General features: G+C 40.4%; 1 protein-coding gene across 5 annotated transcripts in view; it reads left to right on the top strand.

Moving 5' to 3' along the window:
* The window catches only part of ABCA4 (ATP binding cassette subfamily A member 4), a 120,960-nt gene that overhangs the window by 10,308 nt on the left and 83,958 nt on the right, over window positions 1–26,694 (top strand). For 2 of the 5 annotated variants that reach the window (XM_089515697.1, XM_089515702.1), the window contains exons 4-10: window positions 1,201–1,337; window positions 4,296–4,423; window positions 11,456–11,653; window positions 18,977–19,066; window positions 20,955–21,195; window positions 24,153–24,292; window positions 26,037–26,153. In XM_089515697.1, the coding sequence (XP_089371823.1) occupies window positions 1,201–1,337; window positions 4,296–4,423; window positions 11,456–11,653; window positions 18,977–19,066; window positions 20,955–21,195; window positions 24,153–24,292; window positions 26,037–26,153 (1,051 nt within the window). Of the gene's footprint in view, window positions 1–751; window positions 789–1,200; window positions 1,338–4,295; window positions 4,424–10,954; window positions 11,048–11,455; window positions 11,654–17,911; window positions 17,999–18,976; window positions 19,067–20,954; window positions 21,196–24,152; window positions 24,293–26,036; window positions 26,154–26,694 lie in introns of those variants that run through there. The other 3 variants (XM_089515699.1, XM_089515700.1, XM_089515701.1) reach the window with 3 other exon arrangements.

The raw sequence follows: 26,694 nt of genomic DNA, 5'->3' as shown, positions 1-26,694 counted from the left end.
CAGTTAAAGCAGTGCCAAACTGCTTTAATTCTGCAGTGTAGATACAGCCAACATTTATGGACTATTATCTGGCAATTCCTGGCACCAACTGCAACAGTTTATTCTGATTCTCAAGTTTCTTTTTAATTCTGAGACATAACCGCTGAAAAGAAAAAATCCTTTTTCTTCCTCTTAAAATTTTTTTAGGGTTTAGTGCATCAGCAATTAGTGAAATTGCATTTTGTAGCACTATAACTTTAAAAAAGAATTTAATATAGCTCGGGAAAAGTGCCTTTCAAACCATAAAACCACCTCGCAAACAACGCCTTTGGAAGAGCACTAGTGCAGATTATAAAAAATTGATACAAATAGTCTCCCTCAAAAATGGAACAGCCAGAAACAGAGGTGACAACTGGCAAAACTCAGCAAACCTCAATGAGATATGTTGCAAGAAGACACAGGTTTGATACCAGTCTAGAAGAACCCATAATTTACTTATTTTGTGGAGAAACCACCACTGTAGCTTTAGCACCATCCTTTGAAATATGAGCTGACTACAACAGCACTTTAATCTCAGTTGTTTCCAGGCTTCCCTTCATCCTTTTCCCCATCATTATCAATAATTGCAAAACATACGTATTTGAATCAAAATGAAAGCTAACCATGATTACCTTTAATCAGAGACTGCAAACCAGCCTTAAACCATAGGATTCTAAACCTGGTTAAAACTTTATCATCACTAACTTTTCTGGTGATGAAACTCTGTATCATGACAAACATTACAATGTTTAATGGAGGAAGACATGCAGGTGAGAGGGGAAACGTTTCCAGTCTCTTAATTATAACTAAGGGTAGGGTCAGTCCTAATGTAGACAGAGGTAGCCACCTCAAGCGATTGATGCTCGAGGTGATAGATGCTTGGGATGATGGCAGCTCCTCTGGTTGTTCTTCCTGAGAATCTCAGCCATCCCACCCTCCTGAGTCTGTGCCTTTGTGGAAATGATGTTTGGTTGCTGCTACCCAAGGCCAGAACTGGCCACGTGGACTAGAGGGATCCCAAGAGTTATAGTCCAACAAAGCAACTTTTTCAAGCTCTAGCCTAGGAAGATTGCCCATCTTTCCTGGTGTCCTTGTCTCACTACCTAATAGAGCAGCAGGGAAAAGCCTATTTATAAAATATAAGATTAAACCCCAAGTATCATTTCTGCCCCTATTTTACAGTTTAGCAAGAGCGTACCAAGATGCTCAAGAACTGTTGCTGGGATCCCGCGAAATAGAATTGGGCCGACTCTGGGAAGAGCTACGGACCCTAACTCAGTTCATGGAAACAATACGGACAAATCCTGAAAGGATTGCAGGTAATAGTAATCTGTCCTGTTCTGTTTCCTTTCTGAAAGGCTGTTAATTATTTCCTCGGTTAAAAGATAAGGAGCGACTAAACAGTTTCAACTTGATTAACCTGTGCCTGAAGCATTTTTGTGTGAAAGTCAGAATTTGACCTTCTTGTTGGAAGGAAAGAGGAAGGCAGTGTATTCCCTGCTTGTTTATTCTCATTATTCCTCTGTGTTAATCCTCCTCTTTCTGTCTGTCTCACTCTCTCTCTAAAACACACAGACACACACATTTGAAAGCTTTGTTATCACCTCATTTGCTTACCAAAGTAAGGAGGATTCCTCAGTTACTCTGGCACTCTTGTAAATGACATATGACTCCTGCTCTGAAAAACATTCAGGGACTTTCCTTCCCCACTGCACTACTGCTTGTAGCTGAACATAGCAACCATTTCTGTTGAAAAGTGACATGGGCACTCTGTCTATTTGAATTGTGAAAGCTGTTTCAAGCAGGCAAGCCATCACTTGGTGTGGCAATTATCAAGGGATAAAAAAATAAACAAACTGATTCTTGCCATTATTTTCATTCTAGAGGTTATGTCGACTTCTTTCTTGTCTTTTATAGAATGAGATGCAATGTTCTGATCTGTAGGATATTTGAAAGATTTTCATGGAGTAGACTTAGGAAAACTTCAAAATAATTAGGCCACACAGCAGGTGATCCAGTTTGATTAGGAAGATGTCTACTCTCTAGTTTACTTAGCATAATGATTAATCCACTCCTGGTCATGAGAAACTAATTGGAAGAATTCAGGACTTCCTCCAAGGCACCATCTAAAGGACTGCAACTGTCTTTGGGAGGTGAACTGAAGAAAAAGATTCTAAAACCATTTCTTCTCGAGTAAGCATTTGAAAAGCATAAACGCACACACAGAGTACAACCACCCAACAACAAAGTACTCAAGAGCTTTCAAACTCACAGCTCCAGGGCCACACTCCAGGCTCACTGGAACTTTTCTTCATTCTTTGAAACCCCAGCGCTATGTTTTATGAGCATGCCAATCCCTTTCAGCATTCTGAAAAATAAACAAGCGTGGTCCAAATGCCAAGCCTTTTTGTGGAATGTGCAATGCAACTGTCATTCCACATTCAAATGCTTTTTCCAAAAAGAAATCCTTAAATGCTGTTTGCTTCTTTAAATGAATGCACTTCTTTTAGAATAGTATTTCCCAAGCTGTTTTGGTCCTCCCCAGCAACTGCTTCTCAACACACCCTAACTTCAGCCTGCAATATGTTCCACATTGCAGCATGCAAAAGTCCTTGCATTAACTGGTTTGCATTAATGCAGCTTGATACTACTCTATAAACTCTTGGAACTGAATAGGAGAGCACTGGCATTATGGCAGTTCATCTGAGCAAAACTTCTCTAATCCCTAAAGATGACTTCCCAAATCAGAAACCTCCAGATGTGTCGGACTACAATTCCCTTATTCTAATGTTGATTGGAATGATGAAAACTGTAGTCCAACATAAATGGGGAGTACAGTCAGACCTCCATATTAACTGGAGTTAGAGGTACAGCCTTCAAGGACCCCTGTGAAAGTGGAAAAACTGTGGCCTAAGTCCAAAACACACTGCAGGAATAATCCAGTTTGAGACTGCTTTAACTGCCTTGGCTCAGTGCTAGGGAGTCCTGGGGATTGTAGTTTATTGTGGCACCAGAGCTCTCTGACAGAGAAGGCTAAATGTCTCACAAAACTACAGTTCTCAGCATTCCTTAGCATTGACCCAGGGCAGTTAAAACAGTCTCAAACTGGATTGTTTCTGCAGTGTGTTTTGGGCCCATCTCTAGCCTCCCTCAAACCATATTTAACATACAAAAAAAAATACGATCTGCCAATTCAGCCCACCACAGACGCCTTCAAAATGATGGGGTTCCTTTGCAAGGCACAAGCAGGTGGCTGGTTGGGCTTACCGCCAGATCCACTGCTGCCCTATGCCATTTTAATAGGGTCTTATGAGCCTTATTCGCATTCTCTCAATCTCACAAGGTTTGCAGTGCCTATTAAAGATAGCATAGGGTAGCAGCAGAGGTGGCAGCAAATAATCTGTGAGTAATCAATCTGCAAAAGTGAAACTAACAAATGTGGAGGGCCAAGTACATCACAGAAAACTACCTATCAGGAAATGCCAATTTTATAAAAGTATTCCAATTATATATGTATGGATATTGATTCTCAAAATTCTTCACCCTAATAATGGGTAGATAAATAGCATAAGGATTTCACCACATTTCCCTAGTTTCTTGGAGGTGAACTTATCATTAGCAATGGCTGTACTACTGTTTCTTTCTTTGTCCCTTATAGCTTTTGTGTTTGTGTTGCCAACCATAATGAGTAACAGCAGCAATTGTGCTGGTATCATGACCAACATTTTGCACACTCCATAACCCCTATACCTAGGTTTGTTGCAGGACATTGTGTATTTTTATTTTTATTTTTTTGCTGGGGGGTAAGTAGCCACCACAGAAAAAAGGTTGAGGAAATCTAGAAAAATTCTAGGAAGTGATGTTTGGAGTTAGTTTGTGTTAATATGAGGACCTTTCTCACAAAATCATCTTCTAAGATATTTTGCTCAGTTTAGTTGTTATTCTTCCAAATATTAAAATGTAGTTTAATAGTGCTCAAGGCCCTTGGAGTACATTATTTCAGTCTCCTCTACAAATTTGATAAGGTTGGTGAGCATTATTGTCCCTGTCATTCATTCATATATATATATATATATATATATATATATATATATGTGTGTGTGTGTGTGTGTGTGTGTGTGTGTGTGTGTTATAGGCGAGCTGAGAGTCAAAATAATAGTGGTTTGCTTAAAGCCAACAATGGATAGTTCTCTTTCACAAGTATAATGGTTTGCTCAAAAGATGATAATGCATAACCAACTCCTAAACACTTTCATGCCATTTCTGTCTTCATCCAGGAAAAGGAATACGAGTCCAAGATATCTTAAAAGATGGGGAGAACCTAACTAAATTTCTGCTTGAAGATGTAGGCCTTCCAGATCTGGTTGTTTACCACCTGCTGAATGCACAAGTGCGACCAGAACAGGTGGGTTAATGACGTATCTCAGCAAACTGTATATTTACAATAGGTACATTTCTTATGCATTCACATACTTGAACAACATTTTCCCACTGACTATGCATAAATGTACTTATGCTCAAATACTAAAAATACTACTTCCAATACTGATAACTACTCATAAAACAAGCTATGATACAACAATATACACAAAAACAGACAACCTTTGGTCAGTTCCCAGCTGGAATCATGTTGGTTTGTCCCAGCTAGAGTATATCCACTGAATCAATTATTGAACAAACAAATAAATCTGACTCTATCCTGGTTATGACTAATAATAGGAGTTAAGACTACTTTCTGAAATGAAGTCTCAAAGATGCTACAAGATCCCTTTGCATACAGATATTCCAGACTAACATGGCTATGTCCCTGAATTCTGAAATGAAAACATTTTAACCACCCCTACTCCACTCTGGAGATTGACCAGTGAGGCACTTGTATAATTCCACAATTGTTATAATGGAAATGACCAATCTCTTTGACCCCATTGGAAATGTAGCTCTTCTACAAACATTAAGAACATGAAGTGTAGGTTCTTCAGATGCTTTGGATCAACTCCCAGGAGCCCCAACCAGACATAATGGAATGGTTGTGGATTATGATAGTTGTTGTACAAAACATCTGGAGGCCCAAATATTTCCCCAGCCTTCATGAGTAGGGCTTAAGGCACCTAATTTCTTAACAGGTATGTAACAACCCAAGAAAATAATATGGTTAGTTTTAGACATTGGAGTTTATCACACGGGGGAAATCTCATACAGAAATGGGGGTTTAAATCAGAAAAAAACCCTGCAAAAGTGGGTTGATTTTCACAGGACATCATTGTTAAAGTGGAATTAACCCGAATGGAAAGCAGACGGAAAATAGACAAAAGTCACTCTTTTTTACTTTAGGAAAATCCTGAAAATAAAAATGAGTGGCTTTTGTCTACTTTCCATTCGGGTTAACACCAGTTTAACAACATGTGTGAAAATCAACCCACTTTTGCGGGTTTTTTCCCTGCTTTTAAATCCTGTTTTTTACATGGGATTTCCCCCATGTGATAAACTCCTACGTTAAGTTTAAGTCTAGTTAAATCCTCATGTCTATTAACTATGGTTTCGTTAACTTTGCTAAGTCATTGCTTGACTGTGCTAAATATGGCCCGTTACAGACAGGCATAAAGTACGGACTGGGTCCGTATTAGGGTTAGAAAGGGGCGTCCCTTCCGGATGCCCCTAACCCTAATACGGACCAAGTCCGTACAAAATGGCGGCGCCTGTTCCACACGGGGGCTGCCATCTTTACGTAGTGGACGTGCTGTGTCCGCACGTCGCGCAGTGCATATGAAGCTGCGAGTGTGCCATTGGCGCCTCACGGCGTCATATCCACGCCGCAAAGAGAAGCACCATTTTGGCGCTTCTTATTTGCAGCACGGAGGAGTCGCACGGTTTGGCTGCTGCGGCTCCTCCGCGCTGCAACTGGCAGCGGCATGAGACCGCCCGTTTTGGGCGGTCTGTAATGCGCCTAAGAGATATGAATAAAACCTGCATGTCACCTAAAAGCACAGATGCTGGGGATTAACTGATTTAGCCAGGCCTTCATGCTGAGTTGATCAGCACAGAAGTAATACAACCTTCATGAATGTAAATTATATCTTATAAATTTTCTTCAAATAATGGCTTCATAACCTGATTTGTGCCAAATCTTTATGATTTTGTCATAGTTGGAACTTATTGCCCTCCAGATGTTTTTGGACTGAAGTTCCCATCTGTCCTGTCCAGCTTGGCCACTAGTGAGGAATTATGGTTGTTGCAGTTCAAATTAAGTGTAATGGCTGCTTAAAGCCCAACTATTATTAGACATTGTCTTTATTGCTTTGGAAGTCTGTTGCTGAACCTAATTTTTGGCTATGAATATGCCTAGTAAGGACATTTTCATCCATGACGAGACCTGGCTTGGTTTCCCTTTGTAGCATGGCTATGCATCATGTTATTTCAGTAGATCAGTGAATGGGATCAAAATGCTGTGCAAGAGGAATGTTAAAATTCACCACTCTTGATGTCAGCGAGGGCAAAGGTGGAAAGGCATTGCTGGGGTATTGTCTCAGGTGAATAGAGGAGGCCATTGACAGGCAGATCCCCTATTTTGGAATTCTTATCAAATAATAGCTTTGGAGAGGAAAACATAACTGGGCAATTGTGACCCCAGATTGTTCTCAAAGCACCTACCCTTCATAGATGGCCTGTGTGTGACTTATTGCCTGCTGTCCTTGTGGCTGGGGAGCCCAGAGAGGAATGTGGGTCTTATGAATGAGGCCTGCTGAATCAGATCTGTAGAACTAAGGCTTCTCAAACTGCTGGGAAAAGGAAAAAAAAGGGGGAGGCTGGCTGAATGGCAAATTTTTTCCCGTTTCCCCTTCCTTTTTCTTTCTCTATCATGCCCAAATGTGGGGAATGTGTGTGGCTGTTTGTGGCCAGCAGGAGATGGAATTAATGAGCATGCTTTTCACTCCACTGGGCTTTTGGAAATTGTTGGTGGCTTGTGTGATCATTGCTGGATTGTTCCACTGATTGGATTCTGGCTAGAACTGTAGGAAGCTTTCTGGCAGCTTTTTGAAGAAACAGCACACAGGAGAGAGCTTTATCCTGCCTGATGGGGAAGCCCTTCCTCCACAATATTCTGTGCAATGTGAAACCTAAAAACCCTTACCAGCATAAGTTGTGCTTTCTGCTGAAGAACAAATCCTGCATGGTTAGACATCCATACAAAAAACGTCTATGGCTGAGTGCCGGCAGTGGAATGGACAACGGGTTGTCCATCAGTGGGTGTCGAAAATCATTGAGGTGCCAACCTGAACAAGCCAAGACAGTTTCAACACACCACTGAAGAGATCATAGGGAAGACCTGCCAAGAACTTTGTATTAACTATAAAAACTAGCAAGATTGCTTGTCTAAATTTGTTGTTCTTATTTGGCTGAGAACCAACTTGTTTTCAGCAGGGCTGGTGGGGAGGGGAGGAATTCTCAGTCACAATGTGTTGGGCAGGGTGGGAGGAAGCCCTTGCTCTTAATAGAGAGTATCAACATACCAAGTATAGATTGACCCATATCCCGCTCCCTTGTCAAAGCAGCCCTTTGGTTGCTGACGCAGGACTATAAATGTTGTCAGCCTTTCAGATGTGATTATCAGGGTTAAACTGATTAGTGTACTGATTAGTGTTTTCCTTTTCCTTTTATAGTGGGCCCTTGGTATCCGCTGGGGTTTGGTTACAGGACCCCCTGTGGATACCAAAATCTGTGGATGCTCAAGTTCTATTAAATATAATGGCATAGTAAAATGGTGTCCCTTATATACAAGGGCAAAATCAAGGTTTACCTATGTGAATTTGTATATTTTTAAAGTATTTTCAAGCCATGGATGCTTGAATCCATGGATAAAAAAAATCCGTGGATAGGTAGTTGGGCCCACCACTTTTGAACCTCAGACCTTCCTCCCTAAATGATGCTTCCCATCCGCAATTCTCCCACTGCCACAAATGGAGGGGAGCTTTGTAAAACAACAACAACCAAGAACTTTCATTTGGTAGCAACTGAGTTCTCTCCTTCCTCCCCTTTCACCCTTCTCCTAAGTGTGAGGGGGAGAATTTTGGCCTGGAAACAAGTTGAAGGGAATGGGAGATGGAAAGGCATCTCTGTGCTATGCATTTCACTTCATGTAGTGCCTAGTTCAACCCATAGAGCCCATGAATCTAGAGTTGGCCAGTCAGGCAATGAAACTATTCACAAATTGAACTTTAATCCAGCGATAGGGTGGTGTGGGGTGATATGTCTGATGGACAATCTGCACACATAGAAAATTAAGATTTTAAGGGCAATGGCTGGGCTACAGCATTTCTTCCATTTGACCTTTAGACTTCTGACCTTCAGTTTTAGTTAAGCTGTAGTAACCAGGAGCATTCAGCCACATGCATTCTGACGTGGGAAATTGATTTGATCTCCTGTTTAATTTTGAGGTTGCCCAGGGATTTCATCTGGCAGTGGCAGTGCATATGGTTGTTCAGTCTTCTGTAGTCACAAAACAACATCCTGTTGGTAATTTACCAAAAATGTACAGCTATTGTATAGGAAGGGACATCAGTACAAACCACAGTTGCTCATATATCCTGTCCCACCACATCAACACCTACACCAGTGTTATTCTGAAAAGAAAATGAAAAGAGGGTACTAGTTACAGGAATGCATTTGGATTTTTGGGGAAAAGCTGACCACTGTTGAAGCATTGACCTCATAAGCACCCTGGGAGTGCAGGAAATGACACATACACACACATAAAAGCTAAACCTAAGCTAGAAGTTAATTAACAGAGGAAATATTTTGTCCCTCCTCCTGAAAGTGGTTGTTGAACAATGGTGCACTGATAAAATTACTGGAATTTGTTTCTCAACGGCTGCTTTCAGGTTGGACAAAAGATAATGGACTGTTATTGACTCACAGAAAGGTGGGAGGGAGGACTCCAAAAGGTCTGGCTGCAACCAGGACTACATGAGAAACCAAAAGGGAAGTTTAATATTTTTCTAACCCTTTGCTCTTCAGGGACATTCTCTAAACTGAAGCTCTGTTTTAGGAAAGGTTTGCATATAAATGACATCTCTTACAGGGCAGAGATTAATTTCAGCAAGCCAATGCGTACATCCTGTTTTCATTGCTTTGTCTTAACACAAGGTTTTCTGATGTTCTTGGCTGAAGATTTTGAAGCTTCACGAAAAGCTCAGACTTTATTATTTTTATACTGTATATGTTTTCTGTCTGCACTCTTCTGCACCAAAGTATACTTGAGTAACATCACAACAACTACAAATCATTTACTATACATGATTTTAAAAGCCAACAGTGGTGTAGTCAGGGTATTGCTCAATAAGAACCGACCTAAATTAAATTTTCCTACAGTCCACAAATTTCTAGCATGGCAGAGAGTGAGATACTGAACAACACTGTGTACAATCAGAAGTCTTCTATTAGCTGTGTTCACATTCCCTTGGTAACTTTGCCTGCTCCTTTTCTTTGAATATCTAAACTGTATCTCTAAGTGCCTGACCGAAGTTTTAAGTTATTGCAATGCTCTAAATGTGGGGGTTGAGGGGAAACTTTGTGGGGACAGAAACCCTATGATAGGCTCTCCTTGGGGTTGCCATAAATCAGAAACAGCTTGAAGGCACACAACAACAACAATCCATATTCTAATCCAAGGTATGGATGTTGGCAGTTTGGCCTTGAATAGGTAACAACCTTCAACTTTATTTAATTAATAAATTTATATCCTGCTTTTCTCCCTTATGAGACGCAAAGTGGCTTACACTATATGTTAAAATAATACCGCTACAACAGTCTGACATAAAATATAAACATTAATCCACCTAAAAATTAAATTAAAAGCAAAATATAGTTGACCCGTCATATCCATGGATTTTTTTTAACCATGGATTCAAGCATCCATGCCTTGAAAATATTCAAAAAATATATAAATTCTAAAAAGCAAACCTTGATTTTGTCATTTTATATAAGAAACACTATTTTACTATGTATTGTAATTTAATAGGATTTGAGCATCCACAGATTTTGGTATCTGAGCATCCTGGAACCAAACCCCAGTGTAAAAAACCTACCCACTGCAGTTGCTTGGCCACACATGCCAAATGCTGAAGGCCTATTTAAATAATAAGGTCTTTGCCTAAAAATTAATCAAAGAGTGGTCAACTGAGTTCCATAGCCTAGGAGCAGCCATGAGAAGGTTCTCTGCCAGGTCCTCACTAACATTATCTGTAATGGTGGTAGGACCAAGAACAAGCCCACTCTGATAATCAAACTCAGGAAGCCTATAGGGAGATTTAGTCTTTAAGATAGCCTGGACCTAAGCTATGCACAGCTTTATAGATCATAAATAGCATTTTCAGTTTTGCCTGGAAACACAGCTGTAGCCAGTAAAGACTTGCTTCTGGTAGATGCAAACTACTATTTTTTAAATATATAAATAGCTGTTGTCATTCTGAGGGTCTCCTATACTTCAAAATTTACTATTTCACCACCAAAAGCCAACACTGATACAAGTCTATGTTTGAAGAACCCATAGCCTCTAACATTTCACAGATGAAAAGGAGCTGTGTGGCTAAGCATCATCAAAGTGTGGTCAAGATTGCACATGTTATTTATGAAAAAGAACATATAGGCCTGTTACAGACAGCCAAAATAAAGCTGCTTCGAGTCACAGTGGAGGTATGGTGTTTCAATGATACATGCATCCTAAGAGTCTAGAAGTTGCACCAAAGCCACACTCCAGCCCTAAGGACTGGAGCGTGGCTTTGGTGTGGCAGAGGTTGCAGAAGTTTGCTTTTTCCAATGCTTAATGAGAAGTGCAAGACTCCACCCCTCCTGTCCTTCCCCACTGCTGAGGTTTTTGAGTGCATATAACTTTTGCACTCTGAACTCAGTTTGCAGCAGTTGAGGAAAGCTGAGAAAAAAGTGGGAGGAGGAGAGAGAAACTGGGACATTTCAAAAGCAGTTGGAAAACTGGGATGAGAGAGGATTAACTGTTTCTACCAAACTGGGATAGATGGTGAGTATGAGAGCCTTTTAAAAGGAGTGTTATAGACACCATAAAAACAACAGCAACAGAAGTCCATGTTTCCAACATTTGTGGGGAGCTTGCATTCAGTAGTCAATGTTTGATGGTAACACCATCAGGATTTAGCTTACTCTGCATCAAACAGAAGTTGCAGAATCTGCCCTACTTATGGGTTGGCCACCAATAGAAGCAGGATGCTGGATGAAAGAGGCCATGTTTGGTCCAATGGAGCAGTGTTCTCATGTTGCTTAAGGTGCCCATCGCCTTGAAAGAAGCTGTTTTATGTACATTAATGCCAGTTCTAATTGTTATTGATATGTCTTTCCAACTTATTTCTGAATGGACAGAAAGCAGTCTATGGTGATTTTTTTTTAAAGTGTGATTTGTCTTTGCCTACAGTTTGCCTTTGGAGTCCCAGACTTGACTTTGAAAGATATTGCATGCAGCGAGACCCTGTTGAATCGCTTTATTATCTTCAAGAGTTCAAGTGGCTTTCAAGTTGTGCACAGCACAATGTGTGCCCTTTCCCAGGAGGCCTTGCAGAAGGTTGAGGACAGTCTGTATGCAAACGTTGACTTCTTTAAGCTTTTCCATTTGGTGAGTAGTTGATGTTGATGATGATGTATTTAAGAATCCTTTTGCTAGGTCAGCATTCCTCAGCCTGGTGGCTCCCAGGGATGTTGGTCTGCAACTCCCCTCATCCACCAACAGCTGGGGATGATGGGAATAAAAGTCAAACGTGTTTGCAGGGTTCCAGATCAGGCAAGGTTCTGCTAGGGTGGTGGTATAACAATATTTAGTCCCAGGTGAAGCAATGAAATAAGTGGCTTTTGCAGTGGTAGCCAGAGAGAATTAGCAATATGGAATACTTGTCAGCCACAGTAGAACAGTGAGGATTCTGCAGAGTCCTGACCACCTGAGAGATACTTCCCTGAATAATTTTAAATCTGAAAAACAACAGCCTGTGTTTCCATATGGAGATGTGCTAATTCTAGTCAGTTGCTCATGTGTTTTAGTCAGTAGATGCAAAGACTCTGGGATGCTTGACTGGACAAGAGGAATCAACAGCACCTTTTCATATATATATTTGATTGTGTGTGTATACGACTAGACAGAGAAATAGAATAGAATGCAAACAGCAGATTAAATTAACAGAACGTGAATCCTCATGTAACCAAAAAGGCAATCTGAAAAAATCCAAGATTTGCAGAAGTTTAAAAAATATATAGAAAACTTGCATAGATTTCAGTTACATGTGTTGATGTCAGTTGTTTATGCTAGTTGTCATTTGCAGCACCCATTATTTCCTGTGGACATTCTTTGGTTGTACAACATGCCATTGATGATGATTTGGAGGGTAAAATGGCTTAAAGAAAATATGTGGGTAAGGGATTCCCCCCCCCCCAAAAAAAAAAGGATCAGAAGAAAAAAATTAGTTTTTTTAAAAATTATGACGTTAAGAGGAAGAGGACAAGACTGAATTCAAGAAAATATTTCAGTTGGCATAACAGTTTTCTAATAGCAGGTTACTAATAGCCTGAGCTTTTGTGCAATATAATTTTTTTTCATCAGTATGCCACAGCAGGACTTTGTTGTCTTTGTGGCAATAAACTGTATGGGAAAGCCAGAATAGAGTTTAAATGTCCAGAAGGGGTCGGGAGTAGTTTAATGGAAATTCACACCAGATCTTTTCCTTAGAAAAGGCTTACAAGAATTCTTTGTCAGTGACACAAGTGTAAATGGGAAAGCTTTGGGAGTGAGTCAAACAGCCCGGGTGTTAAACAACACACTCACAGAAAGAATAGTAGAGTTTTGTCTGGCAAGGAAAAGGAGTAGGAAAGAGTGCATTTTTAGTTGTCGGAGTCAGCACATTCTTTAGATTTCCTCTAGAAGTGTTCAGCATAGTAGTACCAGGGACGGAAAATGTGGGCTGTGAGAATCAGCCAAGGCTGGAAATGTGCAGGCACAGGCAGAAGGAGAGGAGAGCAGAGCAGAGCAAGTCCAAACCATCCAGAATAGATGTCTGATGTACTTTTATTAGTTTTTTCAAACACACACACACACACACACACACACACACACTCTCTCTCTCTCTCTCTTTTGTTCCATGTTAAGATTTTTTTTTAGGTAGTCAATAAGCTTCTCTTTGGCATTCCAGTTTCACAATCCTTCCAATATTATATCTGCTAGAAAGTTCAGAGAAAACATCAACAACAACCTGGAGCTGCTTGTGTTGCTAGTGTTTCTGCTCACTGTACATGACAGGTTATAAATAAATGTCAGCGTATCCTTTCCATAAAACTGTCAGATTGTTAGGCTTCTGACAGCCTGTGAGTTATCTGTGTGGTAGAGGTTTTCTGTGCTTTCATGTCAGTCTCCTATCTGGAAAGAATGAAGCCTTTAGCAGGACAGTTAGTTTCAACAGACGCCTTTCAACCTGTAATCTTAGTGCTGCTCCACTTTGCAACTCTGCCCTAGGATGTGAAATCTTTAACTTTGTGACGCCTGCTTGTAAGGGAGGGGGAGAAAAGGGAAGAGAAAAATTTGGGAATGAGAGTTTACTCCAACCCAGCCCACAGTGATGAACTGAACAATTGTTATAGTCTGGCAGGAAATCCATTTTTAACACGCCTTTTATGCTTACACTAAAACAACTCTGTTTCTGATTTCCTGTGCTTACTGTTGATGTGGTAGAGGAAAGGATGTCCTCAGAGCTGCTATGAAAAAATTGTACACCGGAAAAGTTCTACATTTGTCCATCTCCTTTACCAGATTCACCACATGTCCCTCATTTAGTGCTCTTTAATACATTCAAAATGAATCCACAGAGAAGAGCCAGATTGGTTCAGTTGTTTGAGGGAAAAAAAGAAGGAGTTTGGCGCTTAGTGCAGATTTCTGCTTTTGTGGTGTGACCCTTCACTTGTGATTGCCCTTTCTCAAAAAGAGGGGCAAATCACACAAATGAGTTCTTCAAGTGACTGGGGACTGATGTGGAGCTCAAACATGCTCCCCACCATCACCACCACCACCACCACCATTTGGTATGAGAATTTTGTTTTGTCCCTCAAATGCTCTCTAGAGAATTGCCCAGGAGAGGTCTCTTTTAAAACAAGATTATAACACTGGTTATAATTTTGGCATTAAAGAGACATTAAAGTGCATTTAAAGCATCCAGCAAGTAAAGCAAAAATGGCAAGTAATTGTGCAAATGATTATCACACACAATTGCGCAAAGTGATCTCAGAAATGCATTGTCGCTGAAATCCGAAAAGTAAAAAAAGATGTGCCTTAATGCTTCTTCATGACCAATTTAATTTCATGTAATTACGTGATTTTTCCAGGATATTCATGGGATAAACTCCCAATCTCCTTTGTGTGCTAAACTCCATTAACATGAAGTGAATTTGAAGCAACAACTGTCCAACGGTAGGGCTGGCTGTGTTCTACATTTCATAACTTCTCTTGTCCAGACTCCTAGACAACTAAAGAGAACTGTTTTCACTTTCTGTCATATATTCCACCCATCCTCCAGTGACCTCAGGATGGAGTAGACAGATGAGGTTATCCTATTTTGTTGTTGTGTGCCTTCAAATCATTTTTTACTTATGGTGACCCTATCACGGGGGTATCCTATACTTACAACTATTTTGTGAGGTCAGTTAGGTGATTTGCCTAAGACCACCTAGTGAACATCAATGCTGAATGGCGCTTTGTGTCCGAGTCTCCTTGAGTGGTCCAACATCTAGCATCTTATATTGCAGAATGGCTTTAGGATAGCACTTTTCCAGGAGCAGCAGATGGAAGAGGCCCTCTCTTTCCAGTGTTGCCCTAACCTGTGGTTTTATCACTCAGGAAGAGAAGAATGGGACAGTGAGGTGAAAAGAAGTTCAAGAAATAGGCAGAAGGGCCCAGTGAAAAGGGGCAAATGAGAGATGTGCAGCTTGCCAGTATCTATATGTGATCAGCAAGAGATAAAATGGTTGAACAGAGTCTTCCAGAGGATGACCTCCCCTAAGCATCCAAGACAGAGATGAGTGGAAGAGTCATCATGTATACTGCTGAAGGGTTCAGCATACACATTCAACACAATCATCACTATATGCCTATAAGGATGCTACACATTACACAAGACAGAAGTGCTACCCAGACGAAATCTCTTTGTATCAAGATCTTTCCTTTCCTCCTTCACCATTAGTTAGATGTTAATTAGCTATTTAACTCCCTCACCATTAAGAGCTAAATGATTGGTTTAGTTAACAGAAGCTACAAATAGGGGAAAGTAATAGAGGTGATAAAAGGCTCCAATTTTTTCTTGAGTTGCCAGTTCTTCCCTCCCTCAATTGTATATGCAACACAACCTGTCCTGGGTCCCCTAAACTGTCTTGCTGCCTTCAGGTGTCATAGATGGCCTTACAGAGTTAAACTAAGATTCAGACGTCATCTTCACACATAGAACGTTGTGTACATGTGCACTCGTCATTTTATCCTTTGCCTCAGACAGCAAAGTGTCTCAACTTAAGCCTGCTTCCTGGAACATTAAGGATCATTTTCTCCTAGCTGTAATAGCAACAGGGAGTGGTTTTACCTGCTCCCACCAGTGATATACAATGAGCATCATTCAGAAACCATATTAACCAAAGTAGTCATTACCGCGGTTTCTGAATGACCCTCATTGTATATCACTGGTGGGAACAACTATGACTCTGGAGACCAGGGTTTGATTCCCACCTTGGTCATGAAGCCACACTCTCTCAGCCACAGGGGCAGGCAATGGCAAACTTCCTCTGAAAAAAATCTTGCCAAGAAAACCCCATGATAAGTTTGCCTTAGGGTTGCCATAGGTTGGAAATGACATGAAAGCATGCAACAACAACAAAAGTCATTACCATGCTCTTTAGATGACTTCATATGGAGTGTATCCAGACTCAACAGTTACAGCACTTTGGCACCACTTTAACTAGCATGGCTCCATCCTTTGGAATACTGGAATTTGCAATTTTTGAGGTACTTACAGTTCTCTATCAGAGAGCTCTAGCTGGCATTTAGGAAAGGGTGTCTCGCCGTATGACAAATCTCAGCATTCCATAGGTTAGAACCATGGTGTTAGTGGTATCAGACTGCTATAATTGCATAGTGTGGATACAACCCCCATGAGAACAACAGTGCCAGTCTCTGCATTAAGTCCTAGAGTAAACAGGGTTTAAGAAGCAGAGACCTCCCTTCAGTCCATCTGCCTTGGTCCAGGCCTCAGAGGGAGAGAAGAATGCTGGACCTGATCCCCTTCCCTACCACCATTCTCTTCTTCTTTTTTGTCGTGTCTTTTTAGATTGTAAGCCTGAGGGCAGAGACCCGTCTAATTAATAATAATAATAATAATTGTAAGCTGCTCTGAGAGCCTTTAGGGCTGAAGGGTGCGGTGTAAATAATGTAAATAAAAATAAAATAAATAAATAATAAATAAATACTCCCAGGTAAGGAAGTACAGGATTACAGTCTGAATGCTACACAAGTTACATATAATATAATCAGATTTAATTATGTATTTAAGCATTTCCCTCCTTTTCTGCTTAATACGAACTATTGTTGTTGCTGCTGTAGTTGATGAAATTGTAAATAAATAAATAAATAAAAGGCTGTTAAAAGATGAAATAGAAAGTCAGATTAAAAATGAATTCTTCTGAGAGATGGTTGAATATTTTAAATAATCCAAGTCAATGGTGGGTGGGTGGGAGTGTGTGGCAGAGCAAGGAGATGAACAGAGAGCAATATGGATGAGGTAGATTCTCAGAATTCTTCATTTACCCTGTAAAATCATTCATCTCACAGTTTCGTGGTTTGACTGGACTTTCTCATAAGGTGACAGACAGCATATGAACCGAGAGGCCTCACTTGTAATCTTTGGTATGTGTGATGCCCTGGAATGATGCACTCTGAAATAATTTCAACAAGCCAAAAGAATGATACCTAGAGGGTAAAGGGAGTGGGTAGATCATCTTCATGTTTGGATTAGATGATTCCCACAGTCTGTACACTGGAGAACAGGCACAGCACTCCCACATTCCAATTAATCTTGTACACATTGCTTCACTATCCAAGAAAGAAAAGCATTTTTTCCAGATTCCACAAAATCTTGACCTGTGCTGCGGTGTTCCAGTCCATATTTGGCACACTGAGAAATGGTCACTGTGCCGTTGTATCAAGTGTGGACAACCTGATGGCTTGTGGCCCTTGGTCTTACTGCAAAAGACCCATGCAAGTGAGGCATTAGGCTTCCACAACAGCAATTTTTCTCTTTGCTAGTAGGGCAAGACAGAGAGAGAGAGAGAGAGAAAGAGAGAAAGAGAGAGAGAGAGAGAGGTACTCACTTAGTTTTTGCTCTTATCTATAAGCCTGTCCTGCTGCCAGTTATAACCTCTGGCAGTTTTCCCTGAGATGAAGTGCCCTTGCCAGGGAAAAAGAAAGGTTGCCCACTCCTGCGTTATATTAAAAAGGCAACTATGGGCCTTTCTGCAAGGGCCAAATAAAATGGCCTCCCTCTGTCCTCTTGGAAGGGAGACTGGATGATGCATGGCCTAAACCCCAGTTCTGGTATGAACAGAGTGGGTGACATCCAGCCTATTCAGCACTAGAACCGGGGTATACCCTTTTAAAAGATACTTTCTGTTCTCACACCGGGTGGCTGTTTGAAACGTCTCATTGTGCAGCCCAGACAGTGCATCTTCCACCAACATGGGTTGGTTGCTTGTTCTGAGGTTAGAATTAGGCCCCCAGCCACGTGAGCACTGCTGCGTACCTCATTCTGACTTCAGAGCAAAGCAACATGCAGCTTGATGCATGCACCGGCTAGCACAGGAGGACATGCATGCTAACAACCACCCTTCATTGGAATGGAGGGCCAAAGTAATGGAGGGGTTGGAGCAACTCTGGGGCCAGAATGCTCAGGTGAAAGACCATCCAGAGAGCACCTAAAAGAAGCACCAACTTCCTCTATGCATTTTGCCACAGCATCACTTCCGACCTTTTTGAATGCCTGGGCCCGAAAATGGCGGCAATGACAGCTCTTTATTTCCCCTCAAAGAAGCTCCAAAAGGAATCAGACTTTGAAAGACTTCAATAATATATTTGTGTATGTTTGTCAGCTTTTCTAGGCTAAAATCAGCAAAGCTGAAGGCTATAACACTGCTAACGTAGAGTCTGTACAGATAGGCCAAAATAAAGCTGCTTCGGGTCACTTTGGAGGTATGCTGTTTAAATGATGCATGCGTCCTAAGAGGCCAGAAGCCATGCCAAAGCCACGATCCAGTCCTAAGGACTGGAGCACAGTTTTGGCACAGCTTCTGGTCTCTTAAGATGTGTGTGTCATTTAAACAGCATACCTCCAAAGTGACCCGAAGCAGCTTTATTTTGGTCTCTCTGTACGGACCCGTAGCCACCATTTTCTTTGCTTCACATTTTCATCCTTTTTGACATATGTGCATTTTCTTAGCCCTGCTTGTGCTTGGTCACCTTCCTCACATATCGTACAACCACCGTTTACAGCATTTCTCTCCTCATCCATCCAGCTTTTAGAATGAGCACAAACAGTTATGCCTGCTGGAATTTTGTAAGTTCTTTGGTGTGGTTTCCATTGCTTCATCCTTGACATCCTTTGTTACATGACCTTAAATTTTACCTTCAGCTTATCTACTTATCATATAAAAATCCTTAATTTTAGCCTAAAACCTGGCCTTGACTTATACATGAGATTGACTTATAGTTGAGTATACACAGTAATTCTTGGATCCTGAGATTCCCTGAGATTAAGCAGAATATAAATTATTATTATTATTATTATTATTATTATTATTATTATTATTATTATGACTGCCTTAGATAGATTCTAATCATGTCTCATGAACCTTCACCCTTTCTACTTTACAGCTTCCCACTGTTTTAGACAGTAACACACAAGGCGTGGATCTGCGATCTTCAGGGCGAATTCTTTCGGAGTTGTCCCAAGCAGTGCAAGAGGTAAGAATTTACTGCGAGGGAAGATAACGTATGAATGGTGTAAAAATCAAGATTCAGATGGCATGCTCAGTGGGGCTTCATAATTTCCTCCCATTTTCTTTCTTTTTTAAAAAATCATCAGCATAGAGTTCCTGCTTCAGCCTTTCATTTCCACAAACACAGCTGGATTTATTTTCTGTCTAAAGGGCAAAACTAAGTCAAAAGTTTTTTTCACTGGCAACTATAATCAACTAGGATTGGCCTTAGATGGGCATTCTTAGGGAAAGAATTCAAACTGCAACTGTTTTGGCCATTTCATAATTTCATAGGCTGACCATATTTCCTTGAGATGCAAATGGGACATTGGGATGGCAAAAATGGGACAGGTTTATGTAATATTCCATATTTATGAAAAAGTAAGATGATAACAAAAGTTTTATTATATGAACGTATTTGAGCTAACAATTATTCTTCATTAAACATAAACAATTTAGAAAGATGTAGAGGGGGGGATGTATTTCACCAGGATCGTACCAGGAATATTTCTCTGATTCATTAACTACCACTCTAAAAAAGGGAAACCCAAAGAGGATGACTGTTGGTAAGGGGAGGGGAGAAAAGATAAAACGAGGGGAGAAAGGGCAAAAGAAAGGAAGAAAAGACAAAATGAAAAGGAACTGGGGGGCAATAGGGTGTGCTGGGCAAAATAAATATATAAATATACAAATATCAACAGCAACACTAATAATATCTTCAGGAGAGGTAACTTATAACAATGCTTGTAAGTCAGGTAACATAAGGAAATGTGAAGACAGTGGGGAATGAAAGGCAAAATAATAACAGTAATAGTAATGACAATAAGACTTGAAGATGAAGTAGAACAAAGTTATTAATAAACATGCCTGCAAGTGCAATAAAACAAAAGGAAAGGAGAGTAATATTATAATGCCTTCAGGTAATGTGTGCAGCAGCCGCTGCCGCTAACCCACATCGGGTTACATTGGGGGGGCAATGCCACTGCTGTCCCATTTGAAACGGTATGTATGGTCAGCCTATCCAAGACCTATTCCTGTATTACATTATGGAAAGGCCAGTCCTGATTATGCCTCAGACAATACTGCCAAACAGTAAAACAATCAGATCAATACTGTCTGGTGCTTAGGAAGGGCACCACTAGTGCCCTGTATGCATTATGTTAGGGTGAAAAAGCAAAGGAGCAGAGTGTATTTCTTTCATCGCCAAAAGTCTGGAACAGAGGAAGTTCATTTAATAATGCTGCATTTGCTGCTAACTGAAGCAAAAGGCATGAAGGCACTCAGGTTTCCATATCTCAGAGGCTGGTCCTGAGTCTCAGAACTTGGCCCTATTTCTCCAGTCCTTAGGGCTAGGGGGAAGAATCTTAGGGTCAGCCTTCAAAAGTATATATCCCCATTTGTTAATGTTTAAAATTTGAATGGCATATTCTTTGCGGCTGTGATTAATGACATTATCAGGGCCTGCTTCCTGTGATGTCACAAGGGATTGTCCCTAAGTGTCTAGTTTTGGCGCTGAAATCTTAGGCCCTGGGAAAGTAGTGATCTTGGCAGTCTTAGAAGTCGCTTTCTTCTTATTCCATGTGCAGAAACCAAAGGGAACAAGGGCTGAATCATACATCAATAGCAGTAACAGGAAAAAGTTTTCTGCCCCTCCTGAGACAACAGGCTAGTTTAGGAAGACCAGAAAAGGATATGTGGTATAGAGGGTTTGGTGTTACCAGAAGGGAATGGATGGGAGCTCAAGAGGAAGATCCACCCAGAATATGCTGCCTGAGGCATTTAGTCTTAAGACAGGTGCATCTCTGTGCATAATTGTCTTTGATCATTTTTGCTCTTACTAGAACAATTCATTTAGGTGCTTTGTTTCATTACAGCTAATACGCAGGCCAAGTGTTCAGGACCTCTTAACAGCTCTGCAACCACTCCTACAAGATGGACAGCCAACATCCTTAAGACAGTTGATGAGTACATTATCTAACCTTCTCTGTGGTTACCCGGAGGGTGGTGGATCTAGAATACTTTCTCTCAACTGGTATGAAGATAACAATTACAAGGCCTTCCTTGGGGTTGATGGCACCAAGAAGGAATCAATTTATTATTATGACAATGCAACCAGTAAGTATTCCATTCACCTATGACTTCATGTTTAGACTTGTGGGCTCTGGAGAAGACTGATACTGCTACTATTTACACCAGCTGTCATTTCAGGTATTTGGCCTGAACAATTAGCATTTCATCTGTTCTGAAAAGCAGCTGAAATCATTAGGGAAAGGATCTGGCAGATGTATATGTTTGCTAGCAATGCATGGGTGCTATTGCTTGAAAACTGATCTGTAGGTTTATTTGGAATAGAGTCTACACTTCGACGTTGACAATCACCAGATGCTTTAGAGAGCTACAAGAAAATTGAAAAGTGGATAATGCTGGATGCACCAATTTTTAGAGGGAATAAGAAAATTATACATCAAGATTTTTAAAATGTTTTTAAGAAGCCCAGTTTTGCCATAATTGTTAGGAATAGAATCCATCTTTTGAATGCTATTTATGGTTTGATAATGAGTATTTGATCATTTTTTGTTGAATTTGTTCTATTTCTTACATCCTTTGTCCTCAAGAACTTGAGTTTTCCACATAGATCCACATAGTTAAATCATCTACATCAAAACTGGATGATCTTATGCATACTAAAAACTAAATTGTCCCTGTTTAATCTCATGGATATGATATGTTTCATTATTGTTTATTTTTCTGTCCAATTACTTTAGATTCTTCCACTGCATCCTCATCATTTTACAGCCTAAAGAATTAGAATTAGACAAAGTAGTTTCAGCCCTAGTACTGTTTTATGTGACACTGTTTATATAACTGAAGTATACCTCTCACTTCAGTATAAACAGTGTACATTACAGTACACTCGGCCCTCGGGTTACGAAATTAATCCGTTCCGCCGCCATTTTCGTAACCCGGAAGGCTTCGTAAGCCGAGAAAGCCATAGGCGCTAATGGAGAGAAGCCGCGATTTGGTGCGAAATAGCGCCGAAAAGCACCAAAAGGTTATTCGTAACCCGGAATAACCTTCGTAACCCGGAAATATTTTTTATTTTTATTTTTTTTCGTAACCCGGAAATTTCGTATCCCGGCGCATTCGTATCCCGGGGTAAGAGTGTACTTAGTGTAGGTCCTGCAGAACAGTTATCAGGCCTACTGTCTTTTCCTTGCCTAACTCATACACATATTGTAAGTGATTCCTCCTCCTCCACCACTTTTCCTGATTCTGCCGCAAACTCTACTGCCTGTTACTGCTGGTTTTACATCTGAGGCCTATACGCTGTATATTGTCACACAGGGATGTAGCCAGGATTTTAGGAAGGGGGGGGGGGGGGTCCAGACTAAGTGCCACCATTATAATGGGGCTTGGGCACGGCGGCGCAGCAGCATGCACCATTCATTTTTCTAATGGAAGGGGGGTCCGGACCCCAAGAACCCCCCTTGGCTACGTCCCTGTGTCACAACCATGAAACTGAGTCAAATGTTGTGCATGATCTGTTAATCAAGAGATTTTGGGTTGCAGTACAGTTTAGCAAAAAAGCAATTGGTGCTAGAAATCAAAATGTCTTCAGTGTGTTTTAATATTCACACTGGAACTTTAGGGTACAAACAGAAAAAGACATCTTGAAGCATTTAAAAGGAATAATGAGGCTATGGTCTGTAAGAAAGCAATTTGTTTACATCCTAGCACATCAAAACAATAGTCAAACAACCATTTCTTTGCTACCATACTAACTTTAAAAATTGTTTTATTATGTACACTGTTTTAGGTTTGTTAGAGAATTTTTTAATTGGATGCCTCCTTGAGTTCTCTAGATAGATGCTACCTGCTATCTTAGGATCCTATAAAAACTGTTCACCTTGACAGCATATTTATGCCTTTGAAGATCTGGCTGCACTGTTCTGTTCCATTTGTAAAACATACCTTACCTTCCCCCCCTCTGTATTTCAGTCATTCAGAAGCACTATGCATTGATCTTGTAACTGATAGAGAGTGCATCCCTGCAGTAGCTAGCTACTGTGATTAAAGAGCATTGACTCCAACGGCTATAGAAAATAAACTAAACTTTTATTACAGGGACTCCAGTAGAGATAGGAAAGCCAGGGTGCTGGGCTAAAGCTAAGCTAAGTAATTTATGTTTTTGTGCCTTGTCTGGGATTGTTATTTAAACCATGGACTCTAGAGCCCTGTTACAAGCCTTCCCCATGAGAGGAGTAAGCAAGCAGAATTAACTCTGGGCTCTGTCTTTTCTTATTGGTCGGTATTGTTCTACTACTTGCATTATTTGTATATGTGAAGTATAATTTTCATGTTTGGCTATTCCTCTCCCCCCTCTTTTTATTTTGCATGTGCTTTCTTATTATTTAGATATTGTGTTACTTACATGTATTTTTGTTATTTATAATCAAGTTATTTGTGAAATAGCCTTGCTTGTGAGAATATTGCTCCTCTTAAAAGTTTTAGGGAAGTTTACGTATTAGTCAGGTAAAGGTTTCCTCTCATGAACTGGTTACTATAAATATGCTTTCTATTTTGAAGAAGAACCCTTTGGTCAAAATGGATATTATCTGGAAGTCCGTTCTATTTCATATGCATTTTGCTGTTAAAGCTAAACTAGAAGAGGAAGACACAGTTAGTTTTGCATTTGGAGCAATTAAAGAGCAAGAAGGAGGCGAAGAGAAGAGTGATCCCTAGGAACAAGGGATCTAAGAGAAGTTAGGTTAGGTGGATAAGACCATGAGATTTTAGGTCAATGAAGCATTAATTAACTTTATAACTGCTGCTTTCTCTAAGACATTTTTAACACTGAGTGTTATTGTATTTCCAGCAGTAACGATGGCTGCCTAGATGCAGCAGAAACCCTTTTGTGTAGTTGGTTCAGATTCTAGAAACTGCATGCTACAATTTCCTATTAGAATTATGGAAACACTGTTCTCAGAGGATAATCTGTGGGATGTCATGAACAGAGAAAATGGGCCATTGTAGTATGGTGTACGTATGACCTCCTTTCCTTCCTCCAATAGCACCCTTTTGTAACACACTGATCCAGACCATGGAATCGAACCCTTTAACCAAAATAGCCTGGAGGGCTGTGAAACCCCTGGTGATGGGGAAAATCCTCTTTGCTCCTGATTCACCTGCTGTGAGAAGGATTCTAAAGAATGTAAGAAGATCTCTTTCTCTCTGTCTTTCTGTTGTACCTGTAGGCAGTATTTTAAGCACTTTACAAAAGAAACCTCCTTCAACAAGGGAGAAGCAAGTATTGCTAGGAAGCAGATCTGCTCTTATTAGCTAGAGTAAGGCAGTTACACAAGACAGCAATATATTTGGTAACAAATTGTCAGTTATTTATTAATTAATGTTATTATATTTTTCCTGCCAAGAAGTGGTCTATTTTAGATTTTCTGCTGCAGGTGGCAGAGTTTACTAGACTGGCCTTGGTGTCCTTGCTTTTGGACTTGGTGAAATAGTGCTATTTGCTGCTCTGCCTCAGCCAGAAATATGTCATGGGTTGACCTGCTACCAAGAGATAATAGTCTTTTTGAAATTCTTTGGCTTTGGTTGTTGTCATGAAAGGGGGAGGAGGAGACAATAGGGCACAATACAATGCTTGGAAATTCAATTTTTAAAAAAGTAACTTGTTATAATAAAAAGCCCTCCACAAAGTGTTGGTTACTATTAGAATTATAATTTTAAAGTAAATTTTTGCTCTCAAGTTTCTCAAGATTTCTACAAGATTCCTTCATGTCTCTTCATGCTGAAACAGACTAACAAGGCACATATCTATGGCTGGCACTTGCTACTAAAACATGATTCCATTTGAGACACTGATATTGGTAGACTTTGTCCATCAGCAACAGGGCTGGGCAAGTTATGGGCCTCCAGATATTCTTGGATTCTGACTGTCTTTAAAGCACTCACCTATAGAATTCCATCGGTGCATCTTGTGGCCCCCCAGATATTGTTGGACCTCAACTCCTATGAAGACTAGCCAGAATACCCCACAATGTGGGATGATGAGGGAGGCCTACAGTTTTGATGTTGTTTTATGTCTTGCTTTTTCCCCAACCTTGGGACTCAAGGTGCCTTACAAAAATTAAAACAATTAAAAGTTAAAGAGAACTACTCTAGTAAGTTGCTCGATGTCCCTTGTGCTTTTCATACCGAGGCAATGTTTGCTATCTACAGCATGGTGAAAGCTGTACAGCCATATTTTTTTCTCAGTCATGTATTTAGGAAATTTTAGATCCACTATTGGTGTTGGGATAGGAAAGCTTCTCTCTTTAGCTGATAGTTGTATTATTCTACATACCCGAGAATGTGGTACAGTCAGATGCATATGGAGGCATCCTTCTGTTCACTGCACCCTACTCAAAGAAACCCTCAGCCTTTTTACCCTTAAGGCCTGCCTTGATGGCACTATTTTTTGTCATTTGTTTTGAAACCTTTTTAACAGGTAGGGCCTCAGGAAACTCTGCTTTTTAGCCTGTGTGCTGAATTTTTGTTAGAGAATACCCCTGGCAGCCTGGCAGATCTGTCTGCAAATGTTTCACTGACCTCCTTAACAAAAGTCATTCAAAGCCATATTAAAAGGGATCTAGTAGCACCATTGAGACTAACTGGAAAAAATAAGCTGTTAGTATGAGCTTTCAAAGATTTCAATCTACTTTTTTAGGTGCATGGGGTGGAGTAAGTAGACTGAAGTCAACGAAAGCTCATGCTGACGTCTTCTTTCTTGTAGTCTCAAAGATGTTGCACACTGATTCCCCAGGCTAACACTGCTATGACTTTGAATAGAGTGACAGTATCAAAGTCCAGATGATCTCCCATTGATTTTCTATAGTGTTTGCCAGCACTTAATGCACATATGTACTCACTTTTCTTCCTGCAACTTCTTAACACTTCAGGCCAATTCTACATTTGAGGAATTTGAGCGCTTCCATCTATTTGCTAAAGCCTGGAAAGAAGTGGGGCCTCAGGTGTGGTACTTCTTTCAGGACAGTGTGCAAATGAACATGATCCGGGTATGTATTTACCTATTATTATGATAAGAAAATTACAGGATGCTGATTTATTGTGGGAAGTTAAATAGTCTTGACTCTTGTTGAGTCATAAGACTAGAAAAAATGTGTTAGAGCCAGATTTAGTAAAACATGGGAATTAAAGAATTAAAATAAATGGGTCTTGTTAATCTTGCCTAACTTCAGTTCTATTGTTTTCAGTGTGCCTGCTTAAACTGTGATTAAATCTGGATCCAATCCAATAAGCAGAAAGTACAGGGAGACAGAATTCATCCCAACCATAGGAAGATTTTCCTAACCACAAGCGATGTAGAGCAGACTATCACCATTCCTTCACTGGACATATTTAATCTGAAGCTGGATGGCAGTTTACCAGTGATGCTGCATTGAGCTAGTCTGCATGACTCCCAAGATCTCTTCTACCTATGATTATATGAACTACCTCTGACCACTCAAAATAATATATTTGTCCACACAGTTTGACACACAGATAGATATTTAGCTAAGAACTTTTGAAAGATTTGTTGTCTATGGATAGGAATGT

The sequence above is a fragment of the Sceloporus occidentalis genome, unplaced genomic scaffold (genome assembly GCF_023333645.1).
Source record: "Sceloporus occidentalis isolate IW3139 unplaced genomic scaffold, rSceOcc1.0.p SCAF_3, whole genome shotgun sequence".
NCBI lineage: Eukaryota > Metazoa > Chordata > Lepidosauria > Squamata > Phrynosomatidae > Sceloporus > Sceloporus occidentalis.
The sequence above is the reverse complement of the archived record's forward strand: the minus strand, read 5'-3'. Positions and strand labels throughout refer to the sequence as shown.